Here is a 22,242-nt window from a genome sequence, read left to right as displayed (position 1 = left end):
CCTATTGACTTCCATAGTTGGGAAAAAATACTTCCTTTGCATTTAGCAGAAGAAATAAATTCATACAGTTTTTGAGCAATATGTAATTAATGCAAAAAAAGCTGTGAATTTATGTAATAATTTACATAAAAGACATTACTGCCTTGCATGGTTGAATGCTAGAGGTACGTGTCTCGCCTTCGTTCAACTCTTGCATTACTGTCTACTCCCCTGGGCCAGCTCTGCGTGCCTCTATTATCAGTTCACTGTTTGCGAGTCCCCCCCCTTCTCTGGTCTGCCTATTTCTGGTAAGGTGGCCATGGAGCGGAGATAAAAGAGGAATCTGACAGACTGGCACTCTGAGCTTCCACAAAACGACAGAGATCAATCTGTCCAAACACTTGGCGAAAAGCATATGTACTTTACGCTGGGCTTCTCATTCTGGACAAAAATCTTTACAGGTGGGTGTAAAATATCTTTGGAGTTGTAAAGATGTTATGATTGTAATTTCAGCCAGTTGCTCTGCGGTTGAAAAGCTATACTTTTTTTTTTAAATCGTTTTTGTAACCATGGAATATTTAAACTTTTAAAAATGTCATTATACCGGAGGACAGAAAAATTGGTGGCCAGTTAGAGTACCTAACATTAGTTTTCTATTTATGCATTTATATTTCAGCTTAAAGACTATTACTATTAAGTAAAATTGGTAATATAAATGAATATTAACTTTGGTTTTTAGGTAACTAATTAATAATATAATTCAAATTTATTCAAATGTTTAATAAATAAAAGCTTAAGTCCATGTTTTTTCTGTCAGCTATACATGCAAAATTTCACTGTCCATCTATTTTATTAACCTGGTCGCTCAGTCTGGTCTTTTGGCTGGTTTTAAAGGGGTTTTGTTCTCTTCTGCTTGCCATGCTGAGAGACCGTCTAGGACCAGCAAACAAAAATAGTCTGGTTTAAATTCATATATTTCAGCAGAGTTTATAATGAAAGTTTGGAGTAAAATCTTTAGGCCTAATTGCAAATTTGACCTCAAAAGTACTTTTAGTCTAATACCTGTATATTTGTCTCTCCCTCTAGCACAGCTTTAATTCCATGTCTGTCAAGGGCTCTATGAAATGCCCTGTGCCTCCTTCGAATCCCACAACCCTGGAGGCCAAGGTTGATGACCTGCGGTTTAAAGTGGAGCAGCTCCTTCTGAGCCCAGGGAGAAGTTGCCCCATGTGTGCGACCTGCGTCCAGCACAACGCACTGCAGGAGACTGTGACCAGCCAGCTGTCAGCTCAGACCAAACTCCTGGATTCTCTTGAAAGGAAAGTCTTGGAGATGAGAACAGCATTGGAGGACCTGGCACGTGGTATGGGAATCAGAATGCAATGACATTCAGGTTTTCAAGTGTGTCTTGGTGTTAACTTTTTTTAAACCTTGGTTCTGTCTTAAATATGAAAGGTCTGGAGGACAGACAGTGTGAGAGGGTGTCTGTGCCTTTAGTGGCTCTACAGAGACGGAAATCCCTGCCTGTTCGAACCTCTTCGGTCAGTGGAAAGGACTAGAACCAGAATGGCTTATAAACTGTAACATTAACTCGTACAGTTATTGTATTAATCATCATGGCATAAATTACATTTGCCGTGTGCTTAATATCTGTTTGTAAACAGACATTATGCTTAACATCTGTTTTTTTTTTCTTTCTTTCTCTCTATTGACAGGAGGAAGTCTATGTTCGCTTCGACAGAGACCATAAAATGGTGCCCCATGCCTTTAATAAACCTTCAGAGAAAGGTACAACGATATTACACTATATATGCTGGGCAGCATTCATTAGTAATGATAGGTGGAGCTTAGCCATGCCATGGGATTGTCATGGTCAGTTTTGATGGACATAAATCTGAATGACTGGCTTGTTAGCGTGTTAACTATTTATGAACTACAGAATGACAGCGAACCACAAATCACCTGACTAAGGAAATAAACAGTAATGGGCTGTTTTCCGATCGTCACATAAACAAACTGGAAAACTGGTCAGAAACTGACGGTGATATTTATGGAAGTTTAAGGCAATCAGCTAACCTTGTTAGTTTATCATTGTTGCCATTTTATTCGAGTGCAATATCTAAATGTTCGTAAAAAAAAAAAAGTGGCTTATATGCTCATCTTTACTCGCTTCTTTAAAAAGGTAGTGAGTATCTTGAGTAAAATGGCTCTTTTTTTTAAACTAAGCACATCCAAAGGACCAGAACCGGAAGCAATGCAACCTGTTTTAAAAAGTATAGAAGTTTGTTGCTCATAACCTCCCATTAAAAGTTTCAACTTGAACCTCCCATTAAAAGGTTATACCAAAAAACAACAATGATGGGGTTATAAGGTATACGATATAGTCAAATATTTGCTTAGAATTTTAGATTTTAAATTGTATTCTTTTATTCTATGAATTAAATAGTTTTTTAAATATTCATTTGGGATATTTTGCAAAAAAGATAGTTTGTAAGGCTTAAAGGGGTAGTTAACCCAAAAATTAAAATGATCACATAATTAACTCGTCCTCAAGCCATCCTAGGTATATGAATTTCTTCTTTCAGCCAAACACAATTGGAGTTTGTAAAAATATATATCCTGGCTCTTCCGAGCTTTATGATGGGAGTGAATAGTACCTGTAATGTTGAAGCCCAAAAAAGCACATCCATCCATCATAAAAGTAATTCATAGAGTTCCAGGGGGGTAATAAAGGGCCTTCTAAAGGGAAGCGATGTGTTTTTGTCAGAAAAATTTCCATATTTATTATCTATAATCACTGGTTTGCGGTAATGGCTGTATGCGAGTCGAGTATCGGCGGAAGAGTGACCTCTGACCTGATGCAGGAGTAGCGTACGCTTCGGTGAGAGTAGACCTTTAAAAATTCTTGCTTTAGACTTCTAATTCATGAATTTTGTTTTCCTCTATCCTCTGTGCATGCAGGTTTCTTGTCTCAGCAGGATGGATTCTGATTGGCTGTAAATGTTTTTATCGTTCATCAGTTGAAATTTTTTTTTTCTGAAAGTGATTCCAATGACATTGTTTCTCTAAATAATAATAATTATTATTATGCTGTTAGTTTTATCTTTTATATATAGTTATCGTCCTTGGGTGCAAACATGCCTTTATATTGTTTATTCTGTGTTTTTGCAGGTGTTTTGCTAGAAGTCAATGAAAACCATGGAACGAGAAGAGAGGACCATCAAGCTAGAAAAGATTCAACAGAGGTCAAAGTTCAACATGAACCTAAATTGCAAATCAAAGGAGAAAGAGAAATATCCACTGTACCCCCAAGATTAAACCCATCTCAACATCATGAGCAAACACAGAAAATGAATAAGCTTGAAAATAAGAACCAGAATGACGTCGTGATACCAGTCATTGCTTCTTCAACTGTGATCCAGAGGACTTCTGGTATTGCTCCACCAAAATCAGAAGCCCAAGATGACAGGAAAGTGTCACTATTAAAAACTAAAGCACCAAAGATGACGACAGCATCTGTTCCTGTGACAACAGCTGTTTTGCCCAACACAATCAGACCAAAGCACACTGTAACCCTACCGAATCATACCATACCAAAGATGACTGGACTGGTTGCTCCAGCAATGCCTCCATGCACGGCTTCATTGGTACCCAACAACCCTCCCAAGCTGACTTTAATGGAAGTCCCTTCAGATTCAACACCAATCCTAAAAGTTCCCCAAACAAGTCTGGTTCTTCCTGCAGCAACTGCGCAGAGTTCGGGAAAATCATCAGTAAATACGCCTACCACAAAAATGGCAACGCCACAAGATGCAACATTGTTTCCGCCAAGCCACAAACCACCAAAAACAGTGGGTTTGAATGTTACCACTGCAACAAAAGAGGCTTTCTCCCTTAGACAAGTGCACAGCTGCCCTAACTCTTTACAGAGGTAAATCCAGCAAGGGATGCATTGCTTGTCTGAATTTTAAATGTAACATATCAATCAGCTGCTGCAAAAGTGATAAATTGTATGTAGTTACTATAGTAATAACTATAAATGATGCATAATCACATGCAACTAAACCAAACCAAGTCCGAACACTAATCTATGTACATGTAGTTACATAATATTACTTAGTACTTAAATGTATAATTACACTGTAACAAAGACAGTGGGATCAGTTAGTATTTATTTAATTTTATTAAGATTATTATTATTTTTTTAAAGACAGTAAATCTTTTTATAATGTCACAAAGGATTTCTATTCCAGCTGTGTTCTTTTAAACGTTCTATTCAAATAATCCTGAAAAGTGAATTACGGTTTCCGCAAAAATGTACAGTTTTCAACATGGATAATAAAAAATGCTTCTTGAGCCCCAAATCGGCCTATTAGAACATCTAAAGGATCATGTGACACTGAAGTAAGGATGCTGAAAATTCAGCTCTGCCAACAACAGGATTTTTTTTAAAAAATATATTAAAATAGAAATGCGTTTTTACAGCAATTTCAAACTGTAATATTTCACAAGAGACTTTTTTCTAAAACAATACTAAATATTACCCTAATTTTTTTTAACATTTGTATAAAATAGCCATGTTTTTCTTATACAGATTACAGGTCACTGGAGGAAAGGCAGATTTGGTCCACATGGTGACGGCACCGCTGGCTAAGAAAGCGACTGAAGCAGTTGGAGTCGCAAACCACACATCTGGTGGAATACAGATTAAAATAAGTCCAGCTACAGACAAGAATCCAGTACAGATGAAGAGCAATCATCCTTATAAAACTTGTTTTAAACTTATAGGTAAGTAGCATTTGTTTATTTATATTTTTAAACGTTTGTTCTGTTTATATGATAACAAAAATCAAAGAAATTTAAGTTAAAGGATATTTTGTATTGACAATGTCAGTAAACGGTTTCCAGAAGAGAACTGGATCATACCTACAAAATGGCAATTTCCAGTTGTGTAAATTTGTTTTCAAAGGTTAAGCTGACAGCAAGGCCTCTAATATAGCCTGACCTTAGAAATCTGAAGTATCTGGAATATGATAATCCTTTGTCCCTGGCACATTATTGCCCAATACTCTCCTGCAGCTGTTCCCACTCCAACCCAACATGAAGAGCATTATAGATCAGATATCAACACCATCAACGTCTCGTAGTGATCTCTGACCCAAGATTCCCAATGAAGTAGACTGACTGGAAGAACACTTCTAATAGTGTCAATCTGGCTCTTTTCAGATGATGTTTCACCTCAGCCTGCCCCTTTTGCTCACCGGTTTGTGTCGCTGAAGTCGAACCCTCCACCCTGTGATACCTTCAGTATCCACACCAGAGAAGTGCTGGGAGGGTGAGCTGAAAGCTAGCATTTCTGCTACAGTAACTGCTACGGAGTTATTCCTCATTTATTTCACTTAAGTTATTTTATTAGCAAAATATTGTCGTAGTAACCAGTCATCCTAACCTTTGACATTTTTAACCATCATATTAAATCGTCAGCGGTCGTTTTGGCAAGGTGCACAAATGTACCGAGATTAAGACGGGGATGAGGCTTGCTGCTAAAATCATCAACACAAGAAATGCCAGAGAAAGGGTAAGTAGACCAGATCTGTGCTGTGCATGTTTTAAAACTTCACAATATTACTCGACAGCACAGCTGCACTACTTCCTGAACTTTAGCCAGCTCCTTTGTTTCCTGTCTTCCATTATTGGACAAACTGATGATTAATCCAGGTGTGTCTGATTATTGTTGTTGTTCTGGCACACCTGGATTAATCAGTTTGTCCAATAATGGCAGACAGGAAACGAAGGAGCTGGCTAAAGTTCAGGAAGTAGTGCAGCTGTGCATAAAGCCCATTGATTCCTGTGATTAATTTTCAGCATTATTACGAAAACTTTTACTTAATATTTTTTGTGGAAAATGTGATAATTTTTTTTCAGGATTCTCTAATGATAAATAGAAAGTAACTTTACTGACTTTCCTGTCAATTTTGATCAATTTAATGAATCCTTGATAAATAAATATTAAATTATTTGAAAAATTGTGCTGAACTTAAACTTTTGAGTGGTATAGTGTACATAATGTATTGTCTCTAGATGCATCAACAGATTTCCATTATATATAGACTGAATTTAGATCAGCAAAAGCACATTTTCAGCTGTTCCAAATTAGCAAACATATTCTTCCACTTGAATGTCTCTTCTAGTCTTGCTGAGTCCTGAAATGTTCATATTCTAGATCTGTAATTATTAATTATGCTTTATTTGCCTGACACTAGATGTATTCATTAGCAGAGATGACAGCTAACACAGATAACGCAAAAGGAAAAAAAAAACATGAAATTAGAAAATAATTTGATGGGATATATCTAAAGGTTGTTTCTGTTGTTTTGCAGGACATGGCACTGAATGAGATGCAGGTCATGAACCAGCTCAGTCACCCTAACATCCTCCAACTTTATGAAGCCTTTGAGGTCAAGAATCAAGTTGTGCTGATTTTGGAGTTGTAAGTAGACCCAGATCTCAACTTATTAAGCAATAAAATACAAGGGGCTAAAGCGCAACATGTGAAGGATGAAACCATAGAGATGGTCCTGTCTCTTCTTTTTTTATTCAGTGTGGAGGGAGGCGAGTTGTTCGAGAGAATTGTGGATGAGAGCTGTCCGCTGACTGAGGTGGATGCCATGGTGTTCATAAAACAGATCTGTGAGGGTGTCCAGTACATGCACCAAATGTATGTAATTCACCTGGACCTCAAGGTAAGAGATGAAGCAAGATGGAGTCACGTTGTTCTGTCAGATTTCGACTAGTGATTTTTGTTTTGTTTTCTGAGAGGGTTCAATAGGATTATAGCCTAAGTCTTTATGGTAACTGCTATTGTAGAGATGGGTGTCAAAGGGAACTGTGAGTCATAAATAGACTTAATTACAACTTTTGTAACATTTGATTGACAGCAGATTGGGTGCCACCTTCTGGCTTAACTGGAAATTGAGAAATCTATAATATGTAGCAATATATAACAGAAAAAGCTATTGATTAATTGAAAATCCAATGCATACAAAAAACAGACATAAATTAGATTTAAAGTGAATTTAAACAAAATTGAAAATTGTGTTTTTAATATGCTTTTTAATTATAATAATAATTTCTAAAAAAAAAGAAAACATTTTTTTTAACTTTAGTTATTTCATAAAGTTTTTTTTTATTATCATCAAAACTTCAGCCTCTTTTATTTGCTTTTATGTATTACAAAATGATTTATGGATGTATCAGTATTTCATATGATAACTGAGGGTGGCCTATTTACAGCTTTCATTCAGTTTTTTTTTCTTTGACATCCTGAAAACAGTTTATCACTTCTTTTTTTCTCAGCCGGAGAACATCCTCCTTGTTAACCACTCTAGCCATCAGGTGAAAATTATTGACTTTGGACTAGCAAGGAGGTATGATTTATACTTTTACACTAATCTTGATTTGAACAATGGACAAGCACAATACAGTAGTAGTGTTGTCATCAGCCATTTTGGCACATGACATTTGCCTTACATACTTTTCCAATGACCGCTGTGTATTTCTGAACGTGTTGATCCTCTGAGAGTTCAAATATTATAGCCAAGGCTTACTTTTATGTTTTACGTGTCTCTTCTCCTTATCCTCCTTCAGATATAAACCACGGGAGAAGCTCAAAGTTTCATTCGGAACGCCTGAGTTTTTAGCTCCGGAAGTGGTGAACTTCGATTTTGTCTCCTTCCCTACAGATATGTGGACTTTGGGAGTCGTCACATATATGCTGTAAATCACAATAAGCTGTGTGCATTAACATACACCAGAACATATAGATTGCAATTAAATATCATTCTGAACAATCTTCTACATTTGAATTTAAAATCACCATAACACTGCAAAAGACTCAAACGGGCCTTTACAAACATTAAAATTTGTTTCATAGATTGGCTAACTGTACAGTAAAGGGACTGGGAGTGAGTCCAAAAGCATCAAACAAGGCAGTAAATGAGCATCCAGTGTCACTCAGTCAACTGCTTCTAATTAAAGCATTACCAGTGTTATGGTGTATTATGGGTAGTCTCCAAAACAGAAAAAGAAACTGTTAACTGAACTGTTGAACTGGAGAAACAACCAAAATCACAATCAATTTCTGTTGTTGTAGCTTAAGTGGCCTCTCTCCTTTTCTGGGGGATGATGATGGACAGACCCTCAACAATGTGCTTATGGGCAACTGGTAGGCATCTCTTAGATTAATTCTATACACAACATTAACTACTCACAAAGAAAAATATATTTATAAGTATATATACCCTGGTTTCACAGATGATGCTTACGCCTAGTCCCAGACTAAAATAAAAATGTTTGAGCTGTTTTAATGGACCTATTTTAAGATATCAGTGCAAGTTACTTTCAGTGTCTTTGTTTTGTCTCAAAATGCATGTTTTCTTTCTAAGGCATGTTTATAAAAGCTACTTAAATGAACTAAGCCTAATCCTGGCTTAATCTAAGCCCTGTCTGTAAAACCAGGCTGTAAATTCTATGGAGCCCAGAATGAATACTATACTAAATGAAAAAAAATGATGTAGGTATATCTCGAAAATAAATACAAATTGTTGTAAAACAACACCCCCTGTTGGATGTGTGTAGGTACTTCGATGAGGATGCGTTTGAGCATGTGTCTGCTGAGGCTCGAGACTTCATCTCCAACCTGCTTATCAGAGAAAGAAGGTGAAATTTAAAATACACTTAGTCCAAAAACTTGTAATTGTATTCCTACAACTTCCGAGTGACTTGGGATGATTTACAGAATGTCCGAGCTGCTCTTTTTCATTCAATGAAAGCATACAGTGACTAATTAAATTCAAGCTCCAAAAGGGATGCAAAAGAACCATAAAAAAATACACACAATAAAAATGTAATTTCATACAACTTGTGTTATATATTCCAAGTCTTCTGCATGTCTCTTTTTTTTTTCTTCTTTTTTTGCTTTTTTTTTACAGTGGTCGTATGAGTGCTACACAGAGCCTCAAACACCCATGGCTCAACAACATCAGTGAGAAAGCCAAGAGCAGTAACATCGTGCTCAAGTCCCAGGTTCTCCTCAAGAAGTATATGGCCAGGCGGATGTGGAAGGTGAAACGCTGAGGAAACATTATGATTTACCACTTTCTTAATACTGTTAAGATTAAGATACTAAATACTTTCTCCATCTATCCTCCTTCCTCTTCCACTTCACTCCTTTTTACAGAAAAACTACATAGCCATTGCTGCAGCCAATAGGTTTAAGAAGATCGGAAGTTCAGGTTCCCTGACAGCGCTTGAATTCTGAGAGTATCCTGTGCTCACTGTGTGTGCTTTTATAATATCATGTCTTTGTATTGCTGTGCTGCATTGCCACCCACCATTCATGTGTGAACACTCACTGCCAATATAATCACTTAATTGCTTTGGTAAATCATACCAATCTGTCACATGCATTAAAATGTGTAAACAAAATACATATTTTTCTTGTATTTCCTTTCTGCATCATATTATTTAACACTGATGTTTATCAAGCATTCAATAATTTATCACTTGTCTTTTCCAAAATGTCATTCTGATTAAATAAGCACGTGGACAGAATATTATTCATTTTTTGAAAGGCATAGTAGAGGAATACCAGTGGTGTGATCATTAAACGAGTAGTCAAATTTTAATAAGTTTTTAAGAGGACGTGTAAGCTCATGAACAGGAAATATAAACAGGAAGTTCAAAACGCTGCTACCACCATAGATATGGCTACCACCACCACATTAATAGAATGCAGAAGAACCTGTTTTAGAAATGTGGCAAAACATTTGTCAATGTTTGTCTGATTAAATTTATAAAATGCTCTTTTATTTTCCTTGCCATCTAAATAAAGGAATATTGTGGGTTAAATAAGCATGGTCATGCCCATTCAAATTGCACATAGCTATGTCCTCAGATTTGGAATGGAACTTCACAAAAATAAATTCTCTTTTTTTTAACTATTTGAAAATAACGATTCAATGATGCAACTATTTTTCAAATAGTTAGTCATTACTTATTCACTTATAATTACATCATTAATTGTGGCATGTGTTGTAAAAAAAGAAAAATAAAAGTCACAAATGGTATCTTAAAATGGAACTTGCGCAGAGATAGAACATTTCCCTGGAATTAAAATTGCACCATTGATGCTGTCAATGTCATCCACATGACTCATAATTCAGTGTAAAATAATGATGCTGGTCTTAACCTATATACTGTCTGGTCTTAACTGACTCGAGCTGTGTCTCATTCCGAGGGCTGCATCCTCCAGAGAGCTGGGCAACCTAATACGTCGTCATTAAGGATGTTTCATTTCAGAACAAGAACCATTATAAAATTGACCGTTATTCCAGTTGAAGCGTCGATTGTTGTCATTTCTTAATGATTTTGTAATGTAGTGTGGAGTTCACTGAAATGAAGCAGCCTCATTGACATGCGGCAGACAAATGCGACTTCCGGGGGACGCAGCCTTCGAAATGAGACCGCTTCAATCTGATTCTGACTTGTGATGCAGCCTGAATCATAATCACACCTTGTTGGCTCGTTGTCCAGAGAACTGACTCTGGTTTCTCCCACGGTTCCCCCCCCCCCCCCCCCCCCCCACCATTTCTGTCCCTGATGGAGTTTGGGTTGTCACGGTTTCCTCTACATTTCTAAATATCCCACATCATTAGGCACATATCAAACTTTTTTTTTTTCCAGGTATTTTTCACATATTTTAAACACATTTTATTCTCAACCCCGTAACTGACAAAATGGAATTGTTTAAAAAAAGATTTAACACAAAACTTGTTATAAAACTAACATGTAGGCCTACCTGCTCATGTGTCCCTCATAATAGCCTAATTTTCACATTTTTATTGGATTGGAGTAAACAAAATTCTATTTAGATGTTTAATTAAAACCACAACTTTATTGTGTTAGTTCTTAACATGTCAGGTGGTAATCAGCAAGAAAAGCAAGACATTGCTTGACGATGTTTAAGTGGACGACACATTACATCAATTATTCTATTTATAACAGTTGTTGTGGTTTTGGTAATATCTTTACTGAAACCATGACTATTTTTTAATTACAATTATTAATAAATGAAGTGGAAAAACTCGACCCTGTCACAAGTTTACAACCCCAAAACAATGACAAATATTATGTGACGGGGTTGAGTGTGATGGTGTTGAGAGTTTTTTTTTGCTAAAAATGGCCACTGCTCCTCATGTAGAGTAGTATAGACCATATATGGCAGAAATAAGTACAGTGTATACTTATGGATTCAAATCAAATGTTGAAAATTAAAATAATAATTTTCTATCCTAATTTTATATGAAGGGGTTGATTTGTTAGGCTTGACAATACCCCATACACAAGAAAGTTACACAAATAAAATACTTATATTGCCTAATATATTGGCAATATAAGTATTATATTGCCAAATAAGTATTGGTATTATTTTATGATACAAATGATTTAATTGCAATAATTATTGCAATAATTATTTTCATTCATTATAATAGACATACCAGCTTTTCATTTTGGTGAACCACCACTTTAAAAAGTCTGGGGGACTGAAATCATTACAGAACCCCAGGAATGACCAGGTGACTTGATTTGACTTAACTGAGAGAAACATTAATCTAATTAAACCGGAAAGTCTTCTACATTTGTTAAACATGCTACATTTGTATGTAAAAACTCTTAAAAAGAATGGCTCTGATTAAATGTAGTGAAGAAGTCCCTTTCCATGACAGCACATGCCTCTAGATAAGGTTGGCTTCCTTCAAATGATATACATTTCATCCATTCCAGTGGTCTGTTAAAATGATTTTATCTGGCCACGACAATGTCGCAATAAAATGATATCACACTGGGTGTGAATGTGTAATGAGAAAGATGAAGTTAAATGGCTTCTAATCTCTGCTGGTGTCTTCAATATGTCAAATGATATTTACAAAATAGTAATAAAATGATAGATCGACTTTAGTTATCATAACGACTATACTGTATCTCTTTCTTTACACATTTATTAGTGGTATGAACTTGTTAGGGTTTTATATTTGATGTCAAAATCATATGATGTCAACTTTTTTTTTTTTAGACATAATTCATTTGTTATATTTAGCTTGTTTTTTTTTGTCTCAGTGGTTTTGGACTTTACCTGTTGGTGAGGATACATAATTTTTTTTTTACTAATAATATTTGCATCCATATAATATGCTATATAATAGGCTATAGAATGGCTACACATTCTATAGCCTAAACACATTATGGCCTATAATAGGCTATATGTTATGTTTACTTTTTTTATTATACTTGATCCATTGCTGGCATTGGCTGTTCATGGGATGTCACATGAAACCATGACTATTTTTTAATTACAATTATTAATAAATGAAGTGGAAAAACTCGACCCTGTCACAAGTTTACAACCCCAAAACAATGACAAATATTATGTGACGGGGTTGAGTGTGATGGTGTTGAGGTTTTTTTTGCTAAAAATGGCCACTGCTCCTCATGTAGAGTAGTATAGACCATATATGGCAGAAATAAGTACAGTGTATACTTATGGATTCAAATCAAATGTTGAAAATTAAAATAATAATTTTCTATCCTAATTTTATATGAACACATTATGGCCTATAATAGGCTATAGCTATGTTATGTTTACTTTTTTATACTTGATCCATTGCTGGCATTGGCTGTTCATGGGATGTCACATGATGGTGCTCATGATAGGCTATTTTATATTATGTGATTATTCATCATTTATGCTCTGCAGTCTCGTCTTTATGGACTTTTAATTTAATTAAAAACAACAACAACTGAGTGCACCTTTAAAGTGTGACGCTTGTATTGTTGTTGATAACACCTGTTAACCATTATAAACCGTTTTATTTATTTATTTTTTATATCTGACTGATTATATCTAGGCTAACTTACATGATTTTCTTTACTAGGTTCAGCCTCATGCAGTAAGGGGTGGGGTGCCGACAGTTATAGGAGGGATCACATTTACATACAGTACACACATCGACTTCTCTCATATCCGTGTACTCTTGCTTCTTGCTTGGATAGAAAGCATCCAATTTTCACTCTACAGATTCCCTGTACGTTAGACTGAACATTTTAACCCGAGGTAAGCGATTTCTCACCGATTAACGATTTTCAGAGGCGCGAGACACCTCTGATTTTAAAATTAACGGACATTGTTTAAGTAGTCTCGAGACTGAAGCGAAGGCCATAGTTTTTTTTTTCTTCGTTTGGGAGTACTCGTTTTTTGTTTCCCTAAGTAACGTTAATTAGTTTTGACTGGAAATCCTCGAAATTACACGCGGGGTGTAATTTAGTTAACCAAGTGAATGGCCGCATTGTGTCCCGTCCTTTGCGAGCGAGCTTCTTATGTCGTAGACTGAATTTCAACATGCTTGTCTTGTCTGAGAGAGCGAGGCCCTAAAAGTCTTCAAAACTTCAAAACAGACATATTGGTGGGGTTCTCTGTAAACATGAGAAACCTTTATTATTTTTTCAGATTTAAAACACCATGATGTAAAACTTTTAAAGTTGATTTATTGGCGTAGGAGTTGAAAAATAAGACGTTAACGCACGAGGAAGGGGATTATCAAGAACAAGAAATACCTGAGTATTTTGTCAATAATTGTCGTCATGATCATAAACATTTATCTATTTACAACTGGTATACAGACGCAGTTAAATATAATGTTGGCCTTTGAAAGCTAATGAAAAAACAAAAAACAAACTGCATTTAAAACATGGAACTTTAAACTGACTGACTATTAATCTCGTGACCGCAGTCAGATGACGTATAGGCAGATTTCGCTTTCTCACGGTTATACTTTGTTTTTTTGTTACTGAAGACATGTCAATATTTCTAGCATTTCTTATTTTAAATTTTACCTAATTAAATGTTTATTCTGTTCGCTTGGCTAAGGACTATTATTACATTACACTTTGATTTTGACTTCAAAACCCATGTTTTACCTAGTTATTTCGATTACAGCCATTTTTTCGTTGTATCACATTTTGTTGTATACCATGCAATGCAATGACAATAAAGGTAAAACTAAACTAATTTTGTCTCCAAAAGCGCACATTGAGCATCTTTTACAGAATAAGTTTGGAAATTTTCAATTTCTTCAAATACAGTTAAAAACACATTGTATGGTGAATTTGCATTTAAAATAATTTTGTTTGTCTCTTGAGTTACTGTCTTGTAATACTTTGTCCTATAAGAACTGTCATCACACACTGGATGAGACATTGGGTGCGTCTCAATCAGCTCTCTAGTTCACTAGTCAGGACTCAGGGCACTGATCAGGGAGATCAGGAGCGCAAAATCCTTCCCGTACACTGGAACGTTCTCTCCCTAAAAAAAATTAAGCCAACTCAATAAATATAATGACACGCGATAGAAGATTTTAAAAAGACAAACCGCTTTTTTATTATATGTCGGCATAAATAGGCTACTAAAAAAAATTCTACTTAACATTTATAATTAATATTAGCTTGAAATGTTGTATTGATATCAAAACAATGTGTTTAAACAGCATAAAAATAATATAAAATTAAATTTTTAATTTTTTGCAGAATTCTTTCATTAATGAGAATTTGATTTTTATATGGATGGACATAAAACAAAACAAAAAGTGTCACATTTTGGACATTTTGTCACTCAGTTGTTAAAATTGTAAGAATATAATGACCGGTATCATGACATATGAAAACCTAAACATCAAAAAGTTTGTCAAAAGTTTTCAAAACACTAAATTGTCAAAAATGGCCCTTATATTGTTTATACTTTGTCTTCTTTACATATTCTTGCCTTTTGACACTGTTTTAGTTTTTTACTTTGATGGTTTGTTTCAATTGCTTGAAAATGATATTTGACTTTCCACGATATACAGTTAATTATTACTATTAGCCTCATTTAGCTTGTGTCAGAAAACTGACCTATATTTCCCAGCATGTTTTAACCTCGCAGGTATTAAGGGCAGTAGGTGTGATCGTAGCTACTTTTGTTTACGTGTTTTTACCTTCATTTTATTTTCAGGACTGAAAATGGCTGTAGAAGGAGGAGCAAAATGTGTCAAATACCTGCTGGTTTTCTTTAATTTAATCTTCTGGGTGAGTAACAACTAATGTCTGTATTATTAATGTCATATTTCTCATTAGCCAGGGCATGTTGCATAACTACTGTACTGACCATTTCCCTGTTTTGTCGTTGGCTTTATTGTGAAAGATTTAGAGCAAACCCTTCTTTCCTAACACTTCCTTTTTACAATTCATGTTGCTTCACCTTCACTTCAGTTTAGTTACTGAGAGAGGCTTTGATGTAAAAGGAGAAATACAATAGATTTTTTTTTTCTCTACTTCTCAAATAAGTCTTATGGTATATGCAAAATCACCTCACAAAGTTTTAAGAGGTTCTAGTAACTGTGACGCTCACTTTTACCAGTCAAGGAGTTCAGGGGGCCTCCTCAGGGGGAGTTCAGTTTCCTCTTATGGTGACTAAGACATTTTCCAACATCCAGGAAAACATGTTTCCTGGCAATGTCAGTCAGATGACATGAATACTCTCAATTTGTGTTGAAATGTAGATCAAATATGGATGCAGACCTGTTGCTCATGAACATGGGTTTACTCAGGAAGTGGGTTTAGCAAACCTTCTTGTTTAGCACATTGCATCCTTAAAGGGAATGGAAATATTGTGGTGAACTCAAAATAAACCACTGATGCACATTGTTTATTTCATCAAATGAATGTGTCCCAATGTGTCCATTTAAAGGTGTGAAATTAAAATGTGCATAATGACAAAAATGTTTGTTTTTGTTGCTATGCTAATCCTTTATTGTTAGTTGACTTTGGGTATTCGTGTGTATGCCTGTCCTTCAGCAGTTAGCTGATCATGTAGGCTTCCTTTTAGGTCATGGAAACATAGCACTTCATCCAAGCAAGTTTGTTTGATCACACAAAGCACTGCTCTCTCCACATATTCATCTCGTGCTGTTGACATTGTTTGGTGTCCAAGCGTTCCCTGGTGTAAGCGTGCAGACCACACACTCTGTTTACAGTGTAACCTGAGCATTAAGTGGTATGTTTCCTGAAAATAAATTCTTGCATGTGTTCAAATTGACAACATAGCTGCAGGTACTAATGGCATTCACTTGTTTGAGCTGACAGCTTGTTTCTCATAAATAGCTCACTTTCGCACCTACACAATCTATGCTTCCTCTGTTGAACTTTGGACAGATTTAATTTTCTAAACAACATTTAAGCTTTTTAAGATGGTCGTCTTTCATGTGTTAGAATCTCTGTAGTTGTTGCTAACGCCGGGGACACACTTAACAAATAGTTGAAACATTCTAAGACTGAACTAAACACTCTTATAGACTGTTTCCAATTACTCCAAGAAGATTTTAAACACTGACTGTGAACACCGACTGAACGCAACTGTCTCTGACCCAGCGCGTTTGGGTATGATCAGTCGTATGTATCAAATTACATTCATAATCGGCCTAACAGTCGTTAAGTGTGTCCCTGGCGTAAAGTGAGGGTATTTGTTATCTGGATGTGTATGTTAGTGGATGCATATGATTACTTCTATTTTATTATATATTACAGCATTATGTATATTATTAAGGGAAGGATTTATTTAGGGATGTTGATGTTCTGAGCAGTTTTTGGAATTCGGCTCTCCTTTTTAAGTTTTAGATTTCATTTACTTATAAGTTGTTAAACAGGTGAAAATCACTAATGAAGATGCAACATATTCATGGGAATTTCGCCTTTAATAATTTAAAAAATGTAAATGAATTGTGTGCCACAAAAAAAAAAGATTTAATTATGGTATTCAATGAACATCAAAATAATGCTGTAAAAATGTCCACAATCACAAAGAAGCAATAGGAAATTGTATCCACAAGTTTTACTGAGGTTGTGCGGGAAGAACACAGATGTGTACAGTACTATTCAGATGGGTTTGACAACAGTACATGTGTGAAGCGAATGAACTTTCCCAGGGAAATTTGTTCCATCTGAAAATGACTATTCTACATGGAGACTTTCAACTGTACTTATAGACAGCAATTGAAACACATTTCACATGTTTCGTACTGTTTTTTCTAAAATAATTAAACAATTTAAGTAAACATCTTTTGAACTACATTTACATTGGATGCATTTCCTGATACAAACCAGACATGCCACCTTTAACAATTCCAGTGACTTACAGAGAATTACAGTTGTGTTTGCTTGAAAAGAGAATTCAAGAAAAACGACATGTGCAGGTTTTGTGCTGGGAATTTGGTATTAAATGTCTCTCATATACATTTCTCAGTGAGAGATTGTAAAGTTCAGCCTCAGTCATGTGATTGATCTTCCTATTTACGATGGCATCATGTGATGTGACTTCTCCATATGAGTATCAACGTTAATTTGTGACGCATTCAGTCAATATGGTCTGATAATAGATGATTAAACGCCACTCCTTATTTTAGGACTTGTTTCTTTGTAATAATAGACACTCCTGGCAATTTCAATACATATCTTTATTTCATTCAGTAAATGAAACCGGATTCTTCCTGCTATTGTTTCCTCTTTGTCTATTCCACAGAGGTGCCTACCTGCTGCCACTTATTATCCTCAAATATTTACACTGGTGTTGCTTTGTAGCCGGACCAGTGTAGTCATAAAAGTTGTTCTGGGTTGTTGACTATCCGTGACGCCCATATATTCTACATTTGTACAGCTGACACATACATATTAGTTAACATCCTTTACACTTTGCTCAGCGGTGCAGTTCAGTCCTAATGTACTTGGAATATTTACACAGTACGTTATCTGTGTGATAATGATGGCGCGTAACTAATTTTCTGATTGTTGAAAAACTTTACATAGCATGATGAATAAATATTGCGAGCCAACGTCATTGGCAAAGGAGTTTACCGAAAGTTTCAAAGAATCTCATAGTTCTTGTAACAACTTTCTCACACCTAGTTACAACTCACTTTTTTTATTTGATTTATCTATTTAATGCTCACCAACATCCTGAAGTGAAATTTAGGGTTAGGGAACAGAATAATGCAATTTTACACAAGGTACCTAGTTGATAAAACTATTAATTAGATTTAGTACTTATTCTAAATGCAAAGATAGCAAGAAAATGCTATTGGTTCCCAACCCTGGTCCTGGAGTATCCTCAGCACTGCATGTTTTAAATGCCTCGTTAGTAAAGAGTCCAAGCAGAGATGCGGTGCCTTCATAAATCCTCTCCCGTTGCATCATGGGATTGTAGTGTCCATTGAAAGCACACTTCAGAATCTCGAGGGAAGTAGCAGGTCATCTGGGTACTTTTTGATACTAAAGTATGATATTAAGTTTGATATTAAAGTAGGTAAGTATTCGATTTTGGACGCATCGATGGTCTTATTATTGAGAAATACGAGGGTCCGTGGCTCTACCATTGGAGAAAGCGTAACGGCCTACTTGGATCATGTGTGCCTTAATAACCAATCACGTTACAGCCCTAACGTCATTGAATTTCTTTCAGAGTTGTGCGCCAGTCAATCACTGTTTGCGGAATGAAAGAGAAGTGACTTCTCGGTTTTTCGGTGTGCACTCTAAAAATAGATAAATCCAAAACAAATGTTTAATGGCTAACATGTTGAAGATTAGCTGATAGGCTGTTTTTGCTAACCTTGGAGGCTTGCCTTAAAGCGACTTTGCTCCAAGACCTCAAAAATGAACTCCAGGGTAGGGGAACCACTGAATAGGCCATCAGAATTTGACACTTTAATAATTTGATAACTTGAGAATGTAAATGCATGATATGGCTTCTGTTCAATGACTTTGCCACTGTCTCTCATTCCCAGCTGTGTGGCCTGGCCTTAATAGTTGTGGGGACATTGGTCCGCATTTCGTTCTCCCACACGGCCATCATCAAAGACTACACTGGCTCTCCTATAGTGCTGATATTAGTGGGAGTCGTCATCTTCTTCATCGCATTCTTTGGCTGCTGTGGCGCCTGGAAGGAGAATCGCTGCATGGTCTCCATGGTAAGGATATGTGTCGAAAACATTTGTGTTCTTGAGCATGGAATGATATTTTATTTACAGGAATTCTAGTAGATCTAGTCCTTGTTCAGACTATTTCACTAAGATAAAGGAAATGGTCTACTGGGAAGGGTTGCTTCAGCCATTTGTGAGGTCTTAATGTTCACACTAGGGGCTACTTAATTTGTTTGCACCATTTATTCTTAATGCTTAGCTAGTAAGTAAACTCTTCATTAACAAATGCTTAGTCACACACAGAGTATGACATTTACCTTGATTGATAATCCAATAAGTCTGTTTGAATGTGTAAATAGCAGGTCATGCACTTCAGTTTTAACTTGTTAGGTTTGTTTTGATCCAATTAACCTAATGTGGGACTATAATTTTTTTAATAAATGCTGTAATAAATCTAATTTGAATAGGGATATACAGTATGTGTATGTATATATATATATATATATATCCCCCTCCCCCCCTTTTTTTCCAGATTTTATCAAAAGTATTAACATAAAGATTCATTTAATATAAATATTTACAATTTGTCTTATTATTATTATTTTTTATTATCTATTACTGATTTAATTATTTACATATTTGATTGTTTAATACATTTAAATATGTAAAGATAATAAAGATTCAGGAAGTGCATTTTAAAATAATCAGGAGCAATAAATAAAACTAATAATACCAATGACAAGTAAATGTATAGGAGTGTAAATGTCAACTACTGTTGACTGACTGAAATATTAAGTTTATATGTGGGATTATGTTTTAACTAAGTCTAGTGGTGCAGCACATTTAAATGTAGTAATGCTCAAGTAATTTGGACCACATATATACAACATCTAGGCTAAATTTCCACTTTTGTTTAAATGCTGACTGCTGTATAGCTGCAGCATGTCTGTTAATGCTGTTGACACATCGCCAACAGGTTAAACCAGATTCCTTCTTACGCAACACTAAATTTGAAGAGTAGAAATGTATCTGCATATTTGACTGAAATGGAAAACGAACAGTCGCAATGAACTGGTGCCTCAGAATTGACCCAGCACTGACCAGCTCTCAATAAAATCATTCAATTCTTCAAGATGTAATTTCTTGACTTGTCATTCCTCACTTTTATCATTCACCTCTCTTCTCTTAGTTTGCTGTTATTCTCTCCCTCATCGTCATCACTGAAATCGGAATCGCCATTGCTGGATATGTCTTGCGCGAGAAAGTGTGTACTCTTCTAATTTCTACTTCATTACTATCAACCTGTTTTGCCAGGACCATTTGGCTCCTAATAATCTCGGTTTTTCTGCAGCTACCTGATGTTCTGGATAAAAGCTTTAATGCCATGGTCGCAGGATACAACAAAACCCAAGAAGACCGTGACTCCTTCGATGCTTTACAGAAGCAGGTTGGTAACAAGTTGTCTGAACAAGGCCTGTGATCCTGCTCTGATTTCCATTTTCACGTGGACGACGTGTGTCTCGAGTCTCTCCAGCCTTGTTTGCTCTGTGCCATCTGTTGACGTTAAACTGACATCCTGGTTCCTCTTGTGCTAATGTGGCTAAACCTCAGTTCAGACCCTGTGATGTACTTGCTCTCGAACTTCAGTGAATCCATTCTGCTGGATCATATGCTCTCTTTAGGTGATCTCTGCTTTTGAAGGGAAATGTATTAATGGATTCACTCTATGTAAAGTTGTGTGTTTATTTGTTTCTGTTTTGTAATTTAATTTAGGGTTGTCAAATAGATAAAAATAATTACGTTTTGGCATTAAAACATTTAGCTCCTTTATATTATATATATATATATATATATATATATATACACACACACACCAGACAGAGTGTATTTTTATTGAATATTATGAATTTATAATGTCTTTCTTATAGTTCAAGTGCTGTGGAGGAAACTCTTCTGCTGATTGGGTGAACTTCAGCACCTCTCACATAACAGTCCCAGACTCCTGCTGTAAAAATGTCACCAAGGGCTGTGGTATTGGAGCTTTGGGTAATGGCACAATAATCTACACAGAAGTAAGAAACTCTTTGTTCTTTATCGTTGAAATAGTGCACTGGATTTTGGCTACCTGACTCTTCTGTACTGTGGCATGTTCACAAAATCTACAAAAATTAGACTTGCTGTTGTCAAAGCTGAAAACGAAGTTATATATATATTTTTTAATAACGCGTTTAAATTGTTTATTGGACAGAATATGTGAGAGATTAGAGACTAAGACTTTGTGTTTGTTTTATACAGGGATGTAAACCCAAATTGGAGACAGTGGTAAAGGAAAATATATTGTGGTTTGCTGTGGGAGCTCTGGTCGTTGCGTTTGTGCAGGTGAGACCTGCAATATTCCTTTCCCTGTTATATGCACTGAACGTTAGTGCAAACTTCCCTTCTTCGTACACTAATACATTTGTTTTGTTTTTTTGTAGATTACGGGGATTGTGTTGGCCTGCATTCTGATGCAAGCCATCCGCAAAGGCTATGAGGTCATGTGATCACATCCAGTCACAGCACATCACTTAAAGCTCTTAGAGACTGTTTAAGTTTTTTTTTTTTTTTACCATTATATAAATGCTACTTATTTTCGCTCTTGCTGTGTAAGTTGACAATACACATTTTCACTGAGAATGAAATATCTATGATATTGTTTTCTATTACTAATCCAGTAGATTAGTCTGTTAAGTCTCTGATTTATTCTTAGGTATTCTCTTTACTGCCACATTGACATTTCTTTGGGTTACAGGACAACAATGAATTACTGATATCCCAAATGTGATACATTTACATAACATTGTCAAATAAAATAAATAAATGTTCTAAACAAGTTTGTCCTATTTGTTCATTTTATTATGAGTTACTAATATTTGTTACTACTGTAGTTGGTAAATCAATGCTAGGTTGATGAGGGATGCAAACAGAGACCATTAAGTTTGAAGTCTTTTAATAAAAGTTCTGATATTATTACATTGCTTTGACTATGTACTATCATACTTTTCAGTGACATGTTAACACTGAACCAAACAGCATTCTATTTATATATAAAATACAAAACAATACAACACATTTGGCAACGTAAAAAGATAACAGCATGTATTGCACCATGTTTGTAGCTGTGTTCTTAAATAAAAAGGCACCTGTTAAAAGGCTGAATAAGAAG

At 35.6% G+C, this 22,242-nt stretch overlaps 2 protein-coding genes across 3 annotated transcripts; both read left to right on the top strand.

Annotated features, from left to right (window-relative positions):
- The first annotated feature begins 175 nt into the window (after positions 1-175).
- On the top strand, positions 176-9,457 carry mylk2 (myosin light chain kinase 2). Of its 2 annotated transcripts, none has more exons than XM_079588878.1 (16): positions 176-440; positions 1,066-1,342; positions 1,435-1,520; positions 1,695-1,767; positions 3,151-3,910; positions 4,574-4,767; positions 5,206-5,314; positions 5,464-5,557; positions 6,360-6,469; positions 6,581-6,722; positions 7,336-7,406; positions 7,627-7,755; positions 8,132-8,203; positions 8,617-8,697; positions 8,970-9,102; positions 9,218-9,457. In XM_079588878.1, the coding sequence occupies exons 2-16, from the start codon at positions 1,081-1,083 to the stop codon at positions 9,296-9,298; spliced, it is 2,397 nt and encodes a 798-aa protein (XP_079445004.1). In that variant the 5' UTR covers positions 176-440; positions 1,066-1,080; the 3' UTR covers positions 9,299-9,457. The 2 variants fall into 2 exon arrangements, with proteins under 2 accessions (XP_079445004.1, XP_079445005.1); XM_079588879.1 differs by having other exon boundaries at positions 305-440; positions 1,071-1,342.
- Positions 9,458-12,714: 3,257 nt separating this feature from the next.
- On the top strand, positions 12,715-22,025 carry cd63 (CD63 molecule). Its single transcript, XM_079588530.1, has 8 exons — positions 12,715-13,150; positions 15,083-15,156; positions 18,903-19,085; positions 20,227-20,301; positions 20,389-20,484; positions 20,966-21,109; positions 21,333-21,416; positions 21,515-22,025. Exons 2-8 carry the CDS (start codon positions 15,091-15,093, stop codon positions 21,578-21,580), a joined length of 714 nt encoding a protein of 237 aa, XP_079444656.1. The 5' UTR covers positions 12,715-13,150; positions 15,083-15,090; the 3' UTR covers positions 21,581-22,025.
- Positions 22,026-22,242: the final 217 nt, after the last annotated feature.

Source organism: Phoxinus phoxinus, assembly GCF_949152265.1.
Source record: "Phoxinus phoxinus genome assembly, chromosome: 18".
NCBI lineage: Eukaryota > Metazoa > Chordata > Actinopteri > Cypriniformes > Leuciscidae > Phoxinus > Phoxinus phoxinus.
The sequence above is the reverse complement of the archived record's forward strand: the minus strand, read 5'-3'. Positions and strand labels throughout refer to the sequence as shown.

Excerpts from the sequence above, each read along its gene's own strand:
- mylk2 (XM_079588878.1), top strand. The coding sequence starts at position 1,081 with ATGTCTGTCAAGGGCTCTATGAAATGCCCTGTGCCTCCTTCGAATCCC. Across the intron at positions 1,521-1,694 it reads TGCCTGTTCGAACCTCTTCG|GAGGAAGTCTATGTTCGCTT; the intron begins GTCAGTGGAAAG and ends CTCTATTGACAG. Across the intron at positions 8,698-8,969 it reads CTGCTTATCAGAGAAAGAAG|TGGTCGTATGAGTGCTACAC; the intron begins GTGAAATTTAAA and ends TTTTTTTTACAG.
- cd63 (XM_079588530.1), top strand. The coding sequence starts at position 15,091 with ATGGCTGTAGAAGGAGGAGCAAAATGTGTCAAATACCTGCTGGTTTTC. Across the intron at positions 15,157-18,902 it reads TCTTTAATTTAATCTTCTGG|CTGTGTGGCCTGGCCTTAAT; the intron begins GTGAGTAACAAC and ends TCTCATTCCCAG. Across the intron at positions 19,086-20,226 it reads ATCGCTGCATGGTCTCCATG|TTTGCTGTTATTCTCTCCCT; the intron begins GTAAGGATATGT and ends CTCTTCTCTTAG.